The 20594-nt window shown below is 39.2% G+C and overlaps 1 protein-coding gene across 1 annotated transcript in view; it reads left to right on the top strand.

Annotated features, from left to right (window-relative positions):
• The first annotated feature begins 4387 nt into the window (after positions 1–4387).
• Positions 4388–20594, top strand: part of malrd1 (MAM and LDL receptor class A domain containing 1) — a 64229-nt gene continuing 48022 nt past the window's right edge. The window contains exons 1-7 of the mRNA XM_076888580.1: positions 4388–4501; positions 4584–4672; positions 4752–4916; positions 12551–12647; positions 15610–15792; positions 17540–17692; positions 20184–20289. Coding sequence (XP_076744695.1) covers positions 4432–4501; positions 4584–4672; positions 4752–4916; positions 12551–12647; positions 15610–15792; positions 17540–17692; positions 20184–20289 — 863 coding nt within the window. The 5' untranslated portion in view covers positions 4388–4431. The remainder of the gene's footprint in view (positions 4502–4583; positions 4673–4751; positions 4917–12550; positions 12648–15609; positions 15793–17539; positions 17693–20183; positions 20290–20594) is intronic.

Genomic DNA, 20594 nt, shown 5'->3' on the forward strand with positions numbered 1-20594 from the left:
GAAACATCCAACTTAACCAAGCTCAGGGAAGGGCAGGCATCTGCCGCGACCGGTCGAGGGTGAGTGGATGAAGACAGCACAAAGACATGCTATGGAAGAGAGCTAGATATTAATAGTAACTAATAATTAAATGTATTTGGTTCCCATATATGAATCCACACCTCAGAGCTACTGATGAAAATACTAACTGATGTCCAGACTTTAGAATTAATCAAAAAGAGGTATGAACACCAGTCATGTGAAAGAGGTTTTCATGGGGCTCTATGTACTCTGAAACCTGACTCTATATGTACAGACTTAGTACTCCCATAGAAATTAAAAGGGTAACTAGAGGCCACTACAAAAGTAGAAGTTTAGGCAGTTTTCTGGTCTGGAGCATGAGCGCATGTGTATTAACAGGGTGCCACCATCTTCCTAGTAGCGGATGTCCCAACAAATTTACCCTAAGGTCAAACTGTGCATGAGAAATTGTCTCAAGAGCTACATGTCAGACTCTACAGGCCTCAGTTATCATGTTAAATGTTAACATTAATGACAGCACAATTAGAAAAACACTGAGAGCCAAATATGAGGCCGGCCAGCTGTCAGACAGCTAAAGCACTGCAGCAAATCTACGACAGAGTGACTGAAAAACAAAAAAAATCAAGGTGCAGACCCGATCAGTTTTAAACATTCTTATTAAATGATAGCATGCTAACACTGGGAGCATGTGTAATCACGTCATTATGTATTTTTGTCCCAGTATAATTTCCTCCTCGGTTCTTTTTGTGAGGTTAAATTTAATCGAGCAGTATCAGCGTTTTGGTTACACTACTTTTATATCCAGCTGCTCTGAATATTATGTTCCGCATGAAAAAACATAGATATTCTTTAATGACTTCCCACTTTGAGTTACAGAGCAGTGAAGATTTTTTTGCGCGGTTCTTTGCTGGCAGATATTAATGAATCTTTCTAGTTGAAATCAGCTAACTGTGGTTATGAATCACCATTAGTGACCACATTGGTACTCTTGTTTCTTCCTACCACATGTTAAAAATCTGGAACCTCAAAATGCTTTCCACTTCTACATCCTGACACTGTTAAAATGATTGACTGCTGTTTGCTATGAGAAACAACAGCCTGCAGGCCTCTGTGTTACATGTGGCACGCCCGCTGCCAACAGGGGTCAATTCAGACGTGATATTTCCCTTGTTCCACTGGTTCCTCATCCCACAATGGGGCCGTCAAGCTCGCCTTTTCTCTCAAGGTTAATTTCATTTGAACCACACCAACTCTTGTACTGGCTTGCTGCTTGCCTGTGTTAAGGTTGCTGTCTTTATTGATTGCTGTGAAATAAAATTATGCCTCACTGTATAGAGGAGCTGAGCCCTGCTGAACACAGTTAATGATCCTCTTATAGCACTTCATACGTTCCCTAGCTCATCTCATCTAACTGATTAGAGATAATGTATCTTATCTTGTGGCATATTTCTTTTGCTGGCTTTTCTGTAAGTCTCATTTGCATTTGATTATTAAAGTTACCTACTATTGACATAATAGTAGGTAACCGGCTCCTTCCCAGCTGAACTTGTAAAAATCAGTTAAACATGAGTGCGATGATCACTATTGGGAGTAAGAGAGCTTTCATGCATACAATGGTAGACATCGTCCTTATTAAAAGAAAATATCCAAATCTCTAAATTGAAAGAAGAAGAGAACAAAGGATTGAGGAATGAAAGTCGGTAGACGCAAGTCAGAATACCTGTTTATGGGAATGGGAAAGTGACAGGTGTAACAGTGAAGATGGAATGAATAGAAATAATACAAGTGGAAGAGTTTAAGCACCTGGGTCGACTATCTGCAGAAATGGGCACTGCAGGGGAGAGGTGAAGAAGCGAGTGCCAGGGGTGATTTGTGACAGGGTGGCAGCGACTCTACAAGATGCTAGTGAGACCTGATGTATGGTCTGGAGATGGTGGCACTGAGAAAAATACAGGAGGCCGAGCTGGAGGAGGCGGAGCTTAAGAGGGTCAGATTTTCATTTGGGAGTTATCAGGATGGACAAGATTAGAAATGAGCAGTTTGGAGACAAAGTTAGAGAGACAAGTTTGACATGGTGCAGAGGAGGGATAGGGGATATACTGTACAAAGGATGTTATATATGGAGCTACCAGGCAGGAGGAAAAGAGGGAAACCACACAAAAGATGAAGTATTGTCACAATTATGCAAGATGCAGTCACTTACGTACAGAGTAAAGATCATTTCTGAATCTAATTTCAATCCAAATTATTTAAAAAAAAAAAATAGAGGCAATAAAATGTGGGCTTAGGAGACTTTGGTTATTTCTGTCCCCTTGTCATGACATGTGTCCATGTTAAACACATGAGCAGGAACAGTGACCTTGTTGAGTAACAGCAATAAAACCCATTTATTACTCTTTACAGCATGAATGCTGAGCACACGTACGGTATCAATCCAGGAGCCGAGTAAGCTGTACACAGTGAGGAAAAGCCGCTCTACACCAGGAATTCTTCCTCATGTCCTGACAGAAAAATGCTTCATTTAGAGGTGAAAATTAGGTATTTTAGTTGAAGGTTAAACAATAAGCTGCTGATGGCGTCACCGCTTGGCTTGGTGTGGCTGGTGTTAGCCTTCACTTTGGTATTCAAGCCAGTGGCTGCCAACACCTGTTCGAACCAGGCTTTTTCCTGCTCTCACGGATTATGCGTGTCTGAGGACTGTGTGTGTGACTTCACCGACGACTGTGGAGACAGCAGCGATGAAAACAATTGTGAGTAAAATGTGAAAATGGACACACAGTGTAGAAAAATCCGAGAGTAAAAATCTATTTTTATCCACGATCTGGTTTCAGTTCATAGAGTTTGTAAATTTGCTTGTGAATCAAACATTTTCTCTTTATATTAAATGCAGTGGAGAACAACTTATCCTCATCCTTTTTCATCTTTGAGAGCGAACTTATCACACATTTACTTTTCTTTTCTCTCCCTGAGAACTCCTGTCGCTTTAAGCTGCACAAAGTGTGTAACAAAATGCACCGAAACAGAAACAGTTTGTGTGTTTACTGATATTTGTTGAGCAGTTCGAAGCGTTGCGTTTGAAATGACCTGAAAATATTACTCCTTTTATGCTCACTCCTCTTCAGTATGGCTAAGCTAGATGCTGAAGTACTGCAACCACAACACATTAACATGTGCACCTTGAATGGTGGATTCACCAATAGGATTGCCTTTTATGTTATTGATCCTTCCATTTAGCTTCACATCAGTTTGATGTCTGTTGTCTGGGAGGTGCACAGTGATGTGAAGTAATCAACAATGCCCCTCAGATGTCTTAAGCCTAAAGTAACAAACCTATTTTAAAGATGTTAGGAGTAGAAAGTACAGTTATTTGGACATTGCACAAAAGACGTAGAGAAGAGGCGGAGTGGGTGGAGACTAGTGTCTGGGGTGATTTGTGATTGAAAGATAGCAGCAAGAGTGGAAGGAAAGGTTAGAGGCAGTGAGACCTGATGTGACGTGTGGTTTGGAGGGCTGACAAAAAGACAGGAGGCTCAGCTGAAGATTTTAAGATTCTGATTTAGAGTGAGAGCAGACGAGATTAGATATGAGTACATCAGAGCGACAGATCAGGTCGAGCAGTTTGGAGGCAAGGTTAGAGAAGCAAGGCTGGTTTGAGATGGTGTAGACATGTGCTGATATGTTGACGATGAAGCTGACAGGCAGGAGGAGAAGAGGAAGACCACAGAGAGGATTCACAAATGTAATTAAGGAGGACATGGAGGCAAAGATATTTGTAATAAATATATGAACTTCATTACTTTCCACCTCTATGTGTCATCATGACGTGTCACTCTGAACTATCAGGCTTATATCCAACTGAACAAAATAATGGGACTAAAAGAATAAACAACTGTCTTAAAGTGCATTTTCTAAAATAATATTTTTTCTTCCTTAACCATTAAGAACTATTATCTTTGGTCATTTATTGTTCATTTATTGTGTACTGTAGTTACAAGACTTTTTTTTGATCATTAATCTTACTAGCGCTTTAGGAGTAAGCCTTGTTCTAAAAATCTGTAGCTTTAGGGCTGGTCTCTAAAATCCAGATCAGTAGAATAAAACAAATAGAAGTTTAATCTAATCGAAAGCTTTACTGAGTATATTTTTATGATGGATACAAAATTTTGTCGACAAGGATCTATAAATGGGCGGTGATTGTTGTATGGTTGCTAATCTTGAAAATACGCCATGGCACTTCTGAATTATAAACTGCAGTTTACACTTAAATCTTTAATGACGTGAACTACATCAGAGGCTTAACAACAAAAGAGCAGAAGTGAAATATATGTGTTACCATTTTCTGCTGCAGGTTCAATGTATGAGAGGTGTGACTTTGAGGAGGGTTTCTGTGACCTGATCCAAAGCTCAGAAATGAGGGCTCAGTGGTCCAGAACAACTGAGGTCGCTGGACTCAAACATGACCACACAAACAACAAATCAGGTTGGAGCAGCTGTCATTTCCAAATGATAACAACACCTATTATGAAAGTTTTCCATTAAATTTTCCTCCTCTCTCCCGTCAGCACATTTTCTGTCCCTGTTACCCGTCAGAGGAAACAAAACCACAGCAGACCTGAAAAGTCCAGTCTTCCCACCCAGCCACACCTGCCAGGTAACAGAATCTACAGTAAACCACAGCCTCCACCAATGTGACATCACCGGATCACCTTCTTTTCATTTCTGCTTGTCAGATGAGTTTCTATTATTATTTTGGAACAACTCACGGAGATCTTCAGGTCCTGGTTCAAACTCATCCAGTAGGTCGGAGCACAGCAGTGTGGAAACCCTCAACTCAACTACAGAAGGATACGTGGCTGCGGGAAATCCTTCGCTTTTCCAGGAATGACAGTTTTCAGGTCTGTAACAGTGTAATTACTGTCTAATACTAACAGCGTGTCCCGTATCAGATCATGGTGTCACAAATGGTCTCAGTTATATTAGTATTTAATTTCTAATTCATACATATTAAACCATTCTTTAAAATACCCCCGACTCCAACTTGTTAGCGTTTAATCAAATGTATTATTACCTTAGGCACCAGCAGTGCTACTTCTCTTAGCTTTCTGATACTATACAGTCTTTGTGCAGTATTTGAAAAAGCTCTTTTTTTATTGTAGTTTTAATATTTTAAAGTAAGAGCCCATAGCAAATGTGCTAAATTGTACTGTGGCTTTCGTATTGTAGCTCAGTATCACTGTAGTGCATTAGCTGTGTCTCGTACTCTGCACTGCTCCTGAGTAGAATTTACAAAAGGAAAAAGTCAGAATGCAGCTCATTCGAGCCCACAATAAAAATGAATGTGGAGCAAAACCCGAGAGCAGATTTTGGAGGCACAAGAAAAGAAAAATATATCCATTAGATGCTTGGATCCTTTTCCTGTGAGCTGCACTTTGACTGATGAATGAAAACAGGGTCTATAACATATAATTTATTGTCTTTTTAACTTGACAATCTACCTACTGTCTTTAATTTAAACAATATAATCTTAAAGCTGCTCTTATCATTGTTTCCTTAAATAACATTTAAGAGAATCATCAGATGATTGCATTTTCCCTCAACTTTGTGCATCCCCTTGCTTTGGCTTTGCAGTCAAACATCTTTTGCTTCCTTGATTCACTATCTTTTTTATCTGAGTCATTTTTCAGCCACAGCAGACAGGTGTTTTTAAAAACGACCCCAGCAGCACACAAACAAAATTAGCAACATAAGGGATGGTGCATTTAGCGGTTAAGGAGTCGAACATTTACACCAGAGCTCGGGATGTTCTTGTGGAAAGCACACCTTTTTGATTGTGAGCGCTGATGCCATCAAGTTCCCATTAAGCCCTGCAACTAGACCTAATTTGATAAAGTGAAGTATTCTGCCTGGGAACATATAAACTAATATAATTTGTGTCTAGCAGCCATATTGTGGCCTGGGGCCCCTCCAACAGAGAAAGCCAGATAATTAGCTAATCACTCAGGACCTGCCCTGGTTGATATTCTACTTATTCTACTTTAGAGGCGCTAACAGCTGACCACATAAATGAGCTCTCAGGCTTAGGCTCTTTCTGGCTTTTGCCGGTGCTGCCTCATCAGGAGCTGGTGGAGAAAACATCTGAACTATATGGAGGTCATCCCAATAAATGGTCAAAAGTCATGCTTGTCATGACGTTGGGCCTACATCATAACCTCTTGATGTTTTACTATAATCTGGTTCAAAGGCTTTCACAGGTTTAGTAGGTGTTATGGTATACAGTGTTAATAATGCAGTGTAGGGTTTATTGTAACTAGCGAAGTCGTCACAGAAGAAGTAAGCTTCACGACAGGAGCTTTTTATATCCACTGCGAGGGTAGTGACCTACTCTTCAGAGGCCATCTGGAGTCCTGTGAAGCCTGCTGTTGTGTCCTTCCAGTATCCTGAGACAATGTCAGTGTGTCACCGTCCCCTCTTCTCTGCCTTCACCATCTGTCACCCAGGAGTGCCCGCTCAGTTTTGTGATGTAGCCGACCAGTAGCAGCGGGAGTAAAGAGAGGCCACCTCTCTGCTAACATTCACTTTCCCCTCCATTAATCCACTTCCTGTTTCCAAGGTAGTTTGGTTAATTGGGTTTTCATTTGCCGTGATTTCAGTTTCAGTCAGTTTGCTTTATGGGCTGCACCTTGAGGTTAGATTTGCTCTTTAATTGTGTAGCGGAAGAACTTTTCATTTGGTCAGCTTGAATCTTGTAAGATCAACAAAAAATATATCACCCATATAAAATTTTTTTCCAGAAGCTGGAGGATGAAAATCTAATCTGCGATATGATTAAGGGTGTTTTGTTGTGCTGCTTCTACTCACAATAACGACATGACTCTGTGGATAAAAATACCCAAGATTTTAAGAAAGCGGGGGCACACTGTCTGGATCAGATAAACACTCCGGCTCAGCTGTGAAATCCTAAATAAACAGTTATGTAAACTCATTGCTGAAGATTATATTACCCTTGTGACCTCAATTTTCACTTGTGGAGGTAAAAGAAAAACCATCTGAGATGTGTGACTGATGGAAATTCTACTTTTCTGAGCAGTCTTGATGACCCAATCTACTGTTTGCTGAGATCAGTCATAAATGACAGGCTGTAAAACTGCACCGGTGCAGATAAACGCTGCTCTGTGGACTTTGATCAGCGTGTCTATGATATTATTCTGATAGCACTCTGACTAAGGCTTCATTTACACTGCAAATCTGTGAGCTTGATTCTGATCATTTGATCAGATCTAATTTATTTGTAATAGTTGTAGTTTTGATATATATTTTTACTTTATTAGATTTCAGTGTGAACCAGTTAAGGTCCTAAATTGACCAAAACAACAACACATTACTGTTTTAATGTGTTGTAATGTTCAGTAGGGTGCACAGAGCATTTCTTTCTATTCATCTAGGAAAAGGGATAATAGATGTAGTTATTTAGTCAAATATATGTAAACAGACATGGATTTACAATATATATGGCAAAAACAGACTTTTTTGCAATACTAATGAGCTGAAAAGTCGATATTTAGCATGACCACCTTTATTTTACAGTACAGCGTGAACTCTTAGGCAGCTTTCTTGTAATTTCTTTAAGTCTTCAGGAATAGTTCTCCAGGTTTCTTGAAGGACATTTAAAGCTGTTCTTTGAATGTTTCTGCCTTTTGTTCTGTTCTCTGTCAAGATGATTCCACACTGCTTTAATAATATTGTGGTCCGAGCTCTGGGGAGGCCTATCCATGACTGATACTGCTCCTCTGTGCTTTTTTCTATCCAAATATGCATCAGCAGGAGTGTTCTGGGTCATCGTCAGGCTGAAAAATGAACCTGTTGTCAATCAGACTCTTTCCAGATGAATTGTTAACAATTCCATCAAACTGGACATGATCCCGACACCAATGGCTGAAATGCAGCGCCAAACCATGACCGAGCCTCCACTGTGTCTAAAAGGCTGTGGACACTCACTGTTGTATCTCTTTCCTGACCTCCTCTGTACACATTGACAACAATCTGAGCCAAAATTCTGGATTCATTATTTCATGCTGTTCACTTTTATATCAAGCCTTGTGTAATTTGGCTGACATTAGCCTTTTTTCCCTGTCTCACATCCTTAAGAAGGGCTTCTTCAAAGGCTCCCGTCAACTGAGACCATTTCTGACGAGGCTTCAGTGAACAGTAGACGGATTTATTAAAGGGACAGGTGTCTCTTTCAGGTCATGTGTCAGGTCTTTGCTAGATTTCTTTTTTCTTCTTCCTTTTTTTCCTTCATCTATCCACCTATTTTTGTTGTTGCTTCTTTTTTGTATTTTATTCCCATACTTGTTACAACCTGTTGTAATGAATTTAGAAACAAGTATTTAAACAGAAATCAGGAATAATCAGTGAGAACAAATATGAAAACTGAATGGGTATATGAATATTAACAGTAATAACGATTACGATTTTTAAGACATTAATAATATTAGGCTTGCTCAAATTCTAAATAATTTAATAGGAACTGAATGGATCCTGACATTTTTAAGAAAGACAGGCACTACAAAACCCACAAACGTTAGGATCAGCTAATATAACAGCATTCTGCAAAAACAAGGTTTAATAAAGCTTCACGGTCCAACATGCTCATGTAGGCTCTGTTTGTGTAGCAGAGCTGCAGCAGCCTGTTCTGTTGATAAGAAGCCCATAAAGTGTTATTTATAAGTTAATATTCAGTAGAAGCCAATACATTTGTGAGAGGATTAGAAAGAGGGTGAGGATTAAAAGAGCTAACGGTTGAATTAGGCTTTTTGAAGCACAAATGTTCTGTATGTATGTCGATACAGAGCTGGAATTATGAGTGGTGGGACTGTGACAATAACTATTTAATTGAAAAAGACTTTATCCCAAATATTAGAATGCTAAGGGACATTTTTATATCTGTCGATGACTCTAATGCAGCAGTCTCCAACCTTTTTTGCGCCACAGACCGGTTTATGCCCGACAATATTTTCACGGACCGGCCTTTAAGGTGTCGCAGATAAATACAACAAAATAAAACTAGTACCGGTACCGAAAAAAAGAAGATTTATTCATAACACATGTGAAAAGACCCAGGAAAACCGAGTTAACGATAAAAACGATAACAAAATAACGCTGAAAACCCTGAAAACCATACATTTCACACCTGAGCCTCAACTCGCGCGGCCCGGTACCAAACGACTCACGGACCGGTGCCGGTCCGAGGCCCGGGGGTTGGGGACCGCTGCTCTAAACCACAGGTGTCAAACTCCAGGCCTCGAGGGCCGGTGTCCTGCAGGTTTTAGATGTGTCCTTGATCCAACACAGCTGATTTAAATGGCTAAATGACCTCCTCAACATGTCTTGAAGTTCTCCAGAAGCCTGGTAATGAGCTAATCATTTGATTTAGGTGTGTTGACCCAGGGCGAGATCTAAAGCCTGCAGTGCACCGGCCCTCGAGGCCTGGAGTTCAACACCCCTGCTCTAAACAAAGCTCTTTTCACATTGAATAAATAAATAAGAACTGTATCTGGTTATCTGTCATTTAAGAAATAAAATAAAATACAAATGAAGTCACATATGATATAAAATCACTGCCCATTTCATTAGGTACACTATGAATGTTGATCTGTGGGATCAGCACTCTTGTACAGGATGTTTGGAGCAGCTCTCTGTTTAAAAAGTCCTAATCTCTGATACTACACGTCTTCCCCAGCAGGCAGTGCAGAGCTTAGATGGAGCCAATGACTCAGGAGACTCAATGCATTCAAGCTGCCTCTCTCCTCCATGTGTCTACCCCACATATCTCCATGGTCCCCTTGTCCCTGAGTAGCCTAGGGAGTCAAAATAAATTCTATGGCCACACCTGTTAATGGCAGCTCCCCTCTAGATCAGCGCAGTGACTTGGAAAACGAAACTCCAGGAGTCTGTTGCATGAGGCTGGAGTGAGCTGTAATATATGCATTATACTAATGCAGATTAATACCCAGGTTTTTACCTTTACTGTTTCACAAAGGGTTAAAAAGCAAGGAGCAAAGCAAAATCAGAATTAAAAAAAGAATAAAATCACTTGAATTATACTTGTTTAATTAACCTATTCTGAGCTAATGCTGACTTTGTTCTCATCTTTGATAAACGAGTTGAAAAGAGAATGACTACACCTCGACCACGATGCACGCATCTCTGATCCGTGTTGATACTAATAGTCCAACAGGACAGCAGCAGCCCTTGGAAATTCAATCCCCCAGGAATACAGTGGAAATCCAAACTCTCTTGAATGTGTAATCTAACATAGTAAAACTGAGCAGAGAAAAAAACAAAAAATACAAAACTAATTTGCACGTTCACAGTTTGGGCAGCAGTTCATCGCTCTACAGTCTCTGCTGGAATTTCTTAGATCCAATCTTCTGAACTGCTCATCTCACAGAAGAACCATTTATTTCTGCACAACACTTTAGTACCTGGTCATCCTTTCTCCCCCTTCTCCTTCTAGTCATTACATCTTCTGAGATTACATCTGACCCCACACATGAAGACATCCAGTTACCTTTGTTTAGCGTCTAATCACACGATGTCCAGCCACACTATATCGTCCTCTTATTATTTGACTTTTCCACATATATGATTTAAAGTTTTAAAAAACTTTAACGTCACTTCATTACATTTTCTTTTTTTCTATGTTATTCTTAACATAAATTTATAATTACCCTGTTTTTACATCCATTTTAATATAATCTCTTGTAAATTCTAATACAGAGGAGTACTTTTTCCTCACTTTTTCTCCTCAAAGCTCTGTTTGCCATTCACAATTTACACACACACACACACACACACACACACACACACACACACACACACACACACACACACACACACACACACACACACACACATCGCGCCTTCCAAGGCCAGTCTCAGTGAGAGGCCTGCTATTATTATATTACTATTATTTGTTATATCGATTAAACTTAAACCTGATTATAATCTGATCAGTATCAAGCAGTTAAGCTTCATTAACTGTCAGAAAAATCTTATGAGTTATAGTTCGGTGTTCAACAATTATGACACTTAATATCATTTCTCTTATTCACAATCATGTATAATGATGGGTTAGTGACACATTTCTTATCTTTCACATGCCTGCAAACACACAGAGACACAAATCTAAACTGGATCATGTCTATTTGTCTATGCAAACAAAATCCAAACACTACAATAATTTTCATTACTCGAACTGCATTTTTCATACAGCATATTGATTAGATTTCTTTCGTGACTTTCATAACCAAGAATAAAGATGATTTACAATTAGCAAAAGCACATGTAGATAAACTCTTTTATAGCACTCTGTGTCATTTTTGACATAAAGTCTGGATGTTAAGACCTTTTACCCTCTCTCAGATGTAACTCATTGTCATGCCTGAACCACTGATACAACATAGGATGGATTAGTTCGTGCTGTTTACACCAAATTCTGACCCTACCATCTGTTGAACTTTAGCATGTCATCTTGATCAAGTCTACCTGCATAAATTAATTGGGCTGCTGCCATGTGATTGGCTGTTAAAGAGTAATTATAGGACAGGTGTACCTAATGAAGTGGTTGGTAAATGTATGAATCACAGATTTGGCCCATGTTTGCCGAAGAAAATCTAACTGGTTGGTTTGTTTATGGCTGTGCTTCTCAATAACAGACCCCTCTGGATTTGAATCAGCTTTATTTGTATTGCTTCAAAATCTCAGGTCACTTTAGATCAGCGGTCCCCAACCCCCGGGCCTCGGACCGGTACCGGTCCGTGAGTCATTTGGTACCGGGCCGCGAGAGTTGAGGCTCGGGTGTGAAATGTATGGTTTTCAGGGTTTTTATCGGTTTTCAGCGTTATTTTGTTATCGTTTTGATCGTTAACTCGGTTTTCCTTGGTCTTTTCACGTGTGTTATGAATAAATCTTCTTTTTTTCGGTACCGGTACTACTTTTATTTTGCTGTATTTATCCGCAACACCTTAAAGGCCGGTCCGTGAAAATATTGTCGGGCATAAACCGGTCCGTGGCGCAAAATAGGTTGGGGACCGCTGCTTTAGATCACATCTAACTGAACTGCAGAGGTTACATCACATCAGCCTTAAACTGCACATTTATGCTGCCAGCAAGTAAATGTGAGAAAGTTAACACACCAAAATAAGAAGATTAAGCTCATATAAGTTATATTATGAACAACTTATAACAATCTTATTTGTGCCTCATTTCTTTCTTGGTGATTTTGTTCTTCTCTGGTTTTCATTGTCCTTTCTTCCCACTAGTTTCCCACTAACATGTGAATAAGCTCACAGCTTTAGCTTGGAGCAAGAGCTATAGGCTTACACATGTCTAAGCACAGTAAACACCACATTCACAGATGCTCTACACATACTATATGCATGCATGACCACCAAAGCAAACCAATGGTGTAAATTAAAAGTGGTGGCTGAGTACTCTTTTATCAATTCTTTCTTTCTTTATCTACCAGGTGGTGATTCGAGGAGAACTTTCAGCTGACAGCGAGGCCTCTGAGGTCCTGGCCATCGATGACTTATCCTTCAGCCCCGGCTGCGGGGCTGTGTCTGGTACTGGTACCATTAATAACATCGCACCACACAGACAGCACAAGTTCACACCCTGACATTTTGAAATATCGCCGCACATAAACAGACCCCCACAAACTTGTTTTGAATACCGATACCAGGGAGGTAGGGTGCTAAAATGCTTCCATCTGTCTTCTGCACTCACAGTGGATTTATTAAAAGCTCCAGACTTCAAAAGAGGACTGTTAGTGTCCCTTTAATCACATAAAAACCAATAAACCAAATGCTAAATAGTGCATAACAGACAGCTCATTAGTCAAATTTTAAACTCAAATCAACTTAATACTTTTTTCTTTTACAGTCAAAACTCTGCTAACACTACCTGAGCTGCACATATACGATTTAAGACACTGTTTTGAAACGTGTCCAACATCTAATCATGCCAACCACAAGGATTTTTATACATCCTTTATTATTCATCCTGTCTCATCTATGGCCGATTTATTTGTTAGACTCAGTACTGGCGGCTTCACATGATCAAAATATAACCAGTATATCTGAGCTGTGATCGAGTGGATGTGGCTTTGGAACTAAGTTGCTGTAACTGTTTACCACGTTGTGTTGCAATCATTATTTTTCATTTATGTTCTGCACAGGAGTTCATTTTATAGTTCTCAAACTGAGTGCACAAGTTTGCAGACAGAAAACTATTTTCAGGCAAACCTTTTTAAATGATATAATATTCAGTTATGCTTGTGGTATGTGATGTACAGAGTTAACGTCATGACTTGGACCTCTGGTTAAGTTCAGGCAACAAAGCCGCTTGGTGAAGCTTTGCAGTTATACATTAAATGTTAAAAGACCAGTTTTGAAAACACCAGTTTTGGTTAACCCTTTAATGCCTAGCCTATCATATTTGACACATTTGATACAAAAAAGAAGCCCAGTACAGCAAATATGATACAACTTACAACTCATATATGCAAATTATTATTTAATTAACTAAAAAAAAAAAAAAAACAGTTGGAGGGTTTAATAAATTCTTCAGTTTCAAAAGTTTGAATTAATTTCTTACAATTATTTCATGGTTCACATTTTAAAGGGTTGAGCTTTGCTCTAGTTTTGAGTTAAATATTTCTTTAAAAAAAAATAGTGCTCAAATATCCTCATAATTTTTGTGCAACTTTAAACAATATTTTTATAATTATCCCATTTATTTGAGAGAAAAGTATCCACATAGGTTTTATTTGCTATGAAGCCTCCATCCATCCATCTATCCATCCATCACAAGGGCAGCAGCCTAAGCAGAGAAGCCCAGACCTCCCACTCATCCAGGGGAACACTGTGGTGTCTCCAGGCTACCCGCGAGATGTATCTTGGGTCTATCCCAGGGCCTCTTCCCAGTATGACATGCTTGGATCACCTCATTCGGCTCCTTTTAAGTGTAGGAGTATCAGCTCTACTCTGAGTCACTCCTGAATTACTGAGCTCCTCATCCTATCTCTAAGCGAGACAGTCTCATTCTTCTTATTGCAAATTAGTTGAACATTAAAGCAATCTGTAAGCAGCTGTTATGTGCCATTTAGAGTGTGGACACACACTGGACTGGCAGGCATAATAACAGAAGAAACTGCTGCTGAGTGATTTTCCAAATTGAATTCAACAAAAAGACAATCCAAAAGAAAAAAATTACACCAGCAGGAAACGCAAGCTCTGGAAACAGCAGGGAGTGATAAACAGAAAGACAGCACACATACTCACCACCCCCAGTTCTCATTTCCAGAAATGCCTATCCTTGATTCCTCTCCTCGCGTCTTACTCCATCTCACAAAGATACGAGCAGATGAGGCGAGGGAGAGACACGAGGAAAGAGAAAGACAGTGGGCATTTAACAAAATGAGACATCCTCGCCTGTGAGCCTCGTTTTAAAGCGATGCCAATTAAATTTGATGCAACTGCATCAAATATTCCTGCATTTCATGATTTCTGATGCAACAGTGCTCGCGACATGATTTATATTTAGGATCGCAACGCGGCTTAATGTGAAGTGATACCATACGCTTTTTAAAGTTACAAACAGAAGCAATGCAGACCAGAAAGTTGGAACATCTTAAAGTAAAATCACTTCAGCAAATGAGTCACCTGTGCATCCTCATTTATTTACAGCAAGCCTCATTTTTCCTCTGTCCTCCTTCAGTGACCACTGAGACAGATTTTCAGGACACAGGCAGGAGGACAAAGGACAAAGGAGACAAGGACACATAAGCAGTGAAATGAGAAAAGTCGCAGAACTCTGGAAACAGCGAGTAGTGACAAACTGATGCAGACAGTGGGAGAGATAAAACTGACAGGGCTGACTGGACACAGGTGAAAACAAATTAGGGTGGGGCAACAAATCAGAAAAGTGGGAATCAAGACAAGCACGGGAAACAAAAACAAGTGGGACATGCAACGTATTTAATATTTTCAGAGTATGAAATACTTTTAAAATGCAGCCAAGAGAAAACATGAACTAAAATTCGTAACAAAACCTGACAGCTTTACCTCTTAATGCTGTATTAATCCAAATCCTTCTCAGTTTTAATCCTTTCGGCTGAGTTTATTCCTTATTTCTTTTCAAAGAGAGATACTAAAAACTCAATACAGCAGCAAAGCAGCCTTTAAAAGACTTCATTTCAGTAGCCAGCCAGAAGCCATTTACAAATTAGGCAATTTTTCAAATGTTTCCAATACTCCTAATAAGAGGAATGAAGCTGAGTTCATTTGAGTGATAAGGTCTGAGATGATATTGATTAAAATATCCAAACTACTCAACAGTTGTATCCAGTCTTCCATAACATAGCTAATGCACTCTATCTCTACACAGTTAAGTTCATCTTTATTAATAACTGTGGTAGCAACTGTAACTCTTTATTAGCTCCTGACTATCAAAGAGCGTCTTGCCTGTGAATACTGCTTTCTCATCCAAATGTACTAATGTCGTGTTTTACTGGTCCTCTTATAGGGAGGAGGGTGTCCTCTCCTCCTGCCTGCCCTCCCTTGTGGTTCGTGTGCGATGATGGGGAGTGTATCGAGGAGAGCAAAGTGTGTGACTTCACCCCACATTGTTCCTCTGGAGAGGATGAGGCCAGCTGCCGTAAGGATCTTATTTCTGAGTTCACACGTGAAAACAAACCAAACTGCACTGGTATGCTCGACTGAGCGACAGGCAGCATGAATTCCTGTTCATCCACTTTGAACCATATTATTACCTTAGTTAAATGTGATTTATATTTTTTTAATTATCTGATACCACATTCACATTTTAAGCTTCATATTTGTGGCGAACGAGTTTGTTTTTGTTTTTGCATGATACATTTCTTATTAAATGAAAAAAAAAACACAAAAATTATAAATATTTTAGTTCAAATCACATTTACAGTACCAAATGTCTTTAGGCACTCATTTCTTTATATTTTGCTTCCAAGAAACCAGACTTTCTCTTGAGCAACAGCTCTTCAGGCTTTCTGAAGGTCTCAGAGTTTTTCTCACTCTTATTCGTTTGTAGTCAAGTTCTTATACTTGAACATTTTCTGGGGAGTTTTAAAAAAACTTGTTAAGCCACTTAACACAGACCTATGAATTATTCAGTTTTTCAATTTTTCATTACCAAACGCACCTAACTCATAGGAGGAACTAGCATTGTGTCTGCACATAACAGACTACTTAGCAAAGAACCAATTTTAAACTGCTTCTTTGGTCACTTTGCTATTAGCAGTCTGTTGCACAAACAGATAATTTGTTCCCGTAAAAAAAATTCCAAAGATAACACAGTTTGAAAAGGATAAAAAAAATAAATAAAAAAGGATTTTTGCAACTTTTGGTGTTTCCCAACAAAATATTAGCTGAAAAATCTGTGCAGCGTCTCCTAAAAAATTTGAGAAAAGTGAAGGACAAAAGAAGAAGTCGATCCAGCAACAATCCAGAAATAGTTTTAGTGGAAAGTTGGCTGTGAAGAAGCAACTCTTAAGGTAGCAAAATAAGGAAAATAAATTTTTTTCAGTTCAAATCATCACAGTGAGTGTCAACAACAGGGTGGATTTATGAAAGAAGAAAACTACCCTCAGATTTGGATGCAACATGCAGTAGCACACGGGAAGCATTTGATCGACAGCGGCTGAAATTTTCATCGTAACAATGATCCCTGATCCACTGGCAATGCAGTCAAAGCATACCTGGACAGAAAACACACAATAGCACACCATTAATCATGGATTGGCCTCTCCAGACCGCAACATTATTAAAGCAGTGTGAGATCATCTTGACAGAGAAGAGAATAAAAAAGCAGCTGTGTGTTTGCACATTTCACCACCAACAGCCAACAGCAGACCTACAGTAGAAACTGGATGCCAGAGTCAATACAAGAAAACAGACGGAGAAAACAGATTGGAAATGGTTCATAAGAAATACAAAGAGAACCTGGCAACTGAGTGGTGAAACAGCAGGGATATATGAGAAGACTTATTGGTGGCAGGTGGTTCACAAAACAGGTGGAGGGGAAAAAAAAGGAGGAGAAGTAAAACTGAAATTCATCAGAACGTCTCGTTTTAAATTGTGGCCTCCAGTTTTCCTATTGTAAGTTTAATCTTTGGGAAATCATCCTGTTTAATGTAGAAGCTTTTTTTTCAAAAGTTAAATCCATTCAAATGATTAATCTACGTATTAAAAATCTTACTCTGCAGTAAAACTTGGGATTAAGTTTGTATTATTGACCTTTTACTCATAATTTGACAAAGCATGCTCATTTCAAGGCCCAGTAGAATCACTTGAACACTACAGTCTGATAAATCTTCTGGGAAACATCATGGGATGTGGCTGAAAATCATCTGTTAATGTTAATTTCACATCCAAGCCTCACCTTTATGTAACTTTGTCCTTTATGTCAATATATTTAGCCTCTGAGTGTGACTTTAAGAGTGATTCTTGTGGCTGGTACGAGCTTACCCTCGGCGATGGCTTTGACTGGGTCAGGGGCTCATCGATGGAGGTACCTCCAGACTACTATGGTCGCCCACCACCACTGGACCACTCCACGAACAGCACTGAAGGTAAGGGAAACAAACACACCACAAACCTGCTGTAGCAATGCCACCATGTGAGATAACGTGATTTCACTGGATTCTAGCCAGAAAAAAAGATAATATTATCCACTGATTAAATTGAGGTTTTGTGGAAGAAAATTCCCGCACTGTCTTTTGTGAGATAAGCACTTCATGGAGAAACGCTTTCTCAGCCGTCTGAATAATAGAAAGGAAATCGACATATGCTTGTACCCATTATGCATATTAACATTATTTACAGAAATATACAAGACTCTGCAGAGGTCTATTCGAAGTTTATGTGGCACAACATGCAACTGTATTTTTATGCCTCGTCGCATCTTCTTCCCTGAGGAGAATTAAGTCTATAGGGATGGATTTTAAAAGCAGTCTTCTTGAAGTCGGACTCCACGCAGGCACCATCTGTTGTTGTTCTCACGTAGGCTGTGTGAAGATGCTGTGAAAAAACTGCTCTGTAAGGTGGCTGTGCAGACTCTAAACTGAAGCTTTGTGAAATAATGACACACATCCTGGTGGGAGCATCTGTTTGAGGATGTAGATGACTGTGACCGCTCAAAGACTTATCTCGGGTGTGACAATGCGCAGGTATGTGGTGTGTTCAAAGAGTGATTATTTGGCAGTGGGACACCTTATATGAGCCAAGAAAACATTTCAACTTCATCACACCACCACCTCAAACTGTACAGCATTAGACAGCATGGTTTCACCAGCCTATTCAAGCTGTTTGTGCCTTTCTAGACTTTTTAAACATGAGAACCACCAACACTGCATCTCTTATTCCAGTCTTCTATACTCTAAATATTTGTAATGTATTAGTAAGAAAGGAATCTGATTTATATTAGACTATGCAAAAGATGGACACCATTACATCAGCTATTAGTTATGAAAGTCCTGTTTATCAGGTCTCAAAGTGAGTCTTTTGGCCTTTATGTTTATGTTTTTCATGGTTTTATTGGTTTCTTCCATATTTTGAAACCTAGTGCCCTCACATTTTGCTGTTTCTCATGGGAAATCACCATAATTTGCATTACTTCAAACTTTAATATGAATAACTAATTCATGCATCCATCCATCCATACAATTTCAGCCCATCTGTATCCACAACCTGGCAAGCCATACCTAATAATCCAGTTAAAGGTGTGTGTTTGAAACCAATGCTATGAAGTGCTTTTTTCATATTTTAATTTACTTAGAGAAGCATGGTAAATAACTTTTCTGTTATAATTTGTCATTAAAAATTGGAAACTTTTAGCTGCTCCCTCATTTCCCAGTGGATCACCACAGCAGATGGATCCATGTTTGATTTGGCACAGATTTTACACCAGAAGTCTTTCCTGACACAACACTCCCATTAATCACACCAGGCATCACAGAAGCTTGTGATCTCTTCTCTTAAATAGGTAAAGAAAGATTTGTTGAGGGAATTTTACAGAAGTTTGTAGAAATGTTTAATCGATTTCATGAAGGAAAAACTATCCTTTTGTAAGATACTAATCCCAAGTTGAACGAGTGAGTGTGAGTGTGAGAGTAGAAAGAATTTGCTTGTATGAATTGAATAGTTGTGAATGTTTGAATGAGGTAAGTTGTATAAAGTGCTTTGAGTGCTCAGATAGAGTAGAAAGCTCTATATAAGAACCATTCCATTTACCAAACTAATCATCACAACACTTCGCAAAATGACGAGGACATTATCTGTTCAAATACTCAAAGGTCAGCTTCACTGTTCTGCAGCAGTTATTTTTAATCACCAAGGAGAGACTGTGACCATATTTCACAGTTAGTCTGGTCGAGAGTAAGTGACACTAATCTTTGACGTCCCACTTATTAAATATCTTCAAGCTCTTAATTACAGCAAAGATTGTTTTAAGCTGTTGGCTGAAGCATATAAAACAGCACTGCTGTATTATTATAGCCACTATGTGGTTTTTTTGTTGCATCTCTGGTAAGAAAGAAAAGATAGAACCTGAACTAGAATCAAGTTAAAGAACTTTTCTATTCTGTGCCTACTTGCAGTTATCTTCCAGCTGAAAACTTCTTTTTTCTCAGCTTTGTTTTTTAAGCTGTATTATTATTATTATTATTATTATTATTTTTGTGCTGTTTGCAGAACGGCATGATTTTATGATTTGTGTGAATGCTGCTGCACTGACCGTTTCTATATTTGGCTCCTGGCTGTTGGCCAGCAAGCCAACCTGTGTGATCCACAACATCTTGCTCTGTGCTGAAATTTAAAAGAAGAAGATATATAATCTCTTTTACACTAGACATTGTATTTCACAGACATCCCAAAGGAAACACAGATAAAATAGACCCGTAAGGGAGCAAAAACAACAACAACAACGTGGGAAGATGTTTAACTAAAAGAACTTCCATAAGAGTTTCTGGTCAGTGACTCACTGACTGTCTGGTGAAGCAAGTTGTTTACAGAACTTTTTAAAAAAAGTAGATGCTGAATAGTAATTGTCATTTCTCATTGCAGGTCACTTCATGTTTATATTCAAGAACAGCAGCAGTCTGTTTCCAAACGCTGCTCTCCGAGGACCGCGGTTCCAGCAATCGGCTGCTGCCTGCACCATGACCTTCTGGTTAGAGTCACACTACTTTAAAGCCAGCACATCACAACCAGTCTTCATTTCTTTGTCAAGCCCACAAAGTAGTTTGACAAGATTCATTGCTATGAAAACACGCTTTTCCACTTGCTGTCCTCTCTGCTTTCTACTACTTGTTTGATCTCGTTCTTACCTCCACTCATCATTTTACCTGTCTCAGTTTTGCACTCTAAGCATATCTCATCTTTCACAATCACACACAATAAGAAGTATCTGAATCTGTCCTGTTCTGACAGTTTTATGGCCCCTGAAGGTTTATGTCTAATAACAGATTATAGTTT

Source organism: Maylandia zebra, linkage group LG9 (assembly GCF_041146795.1).
Source record: "Maylandia zebra isolate NMK-2024a linkage group LG9, Mzebra_GT3a, whole genome shotgun sequence".
Lineage (NCBI taxonomy): Eukaryota > Metazoa > Chordata > Actinopteri > Cichliformes > Cichlidae > Maylandia > Maylandia zebra.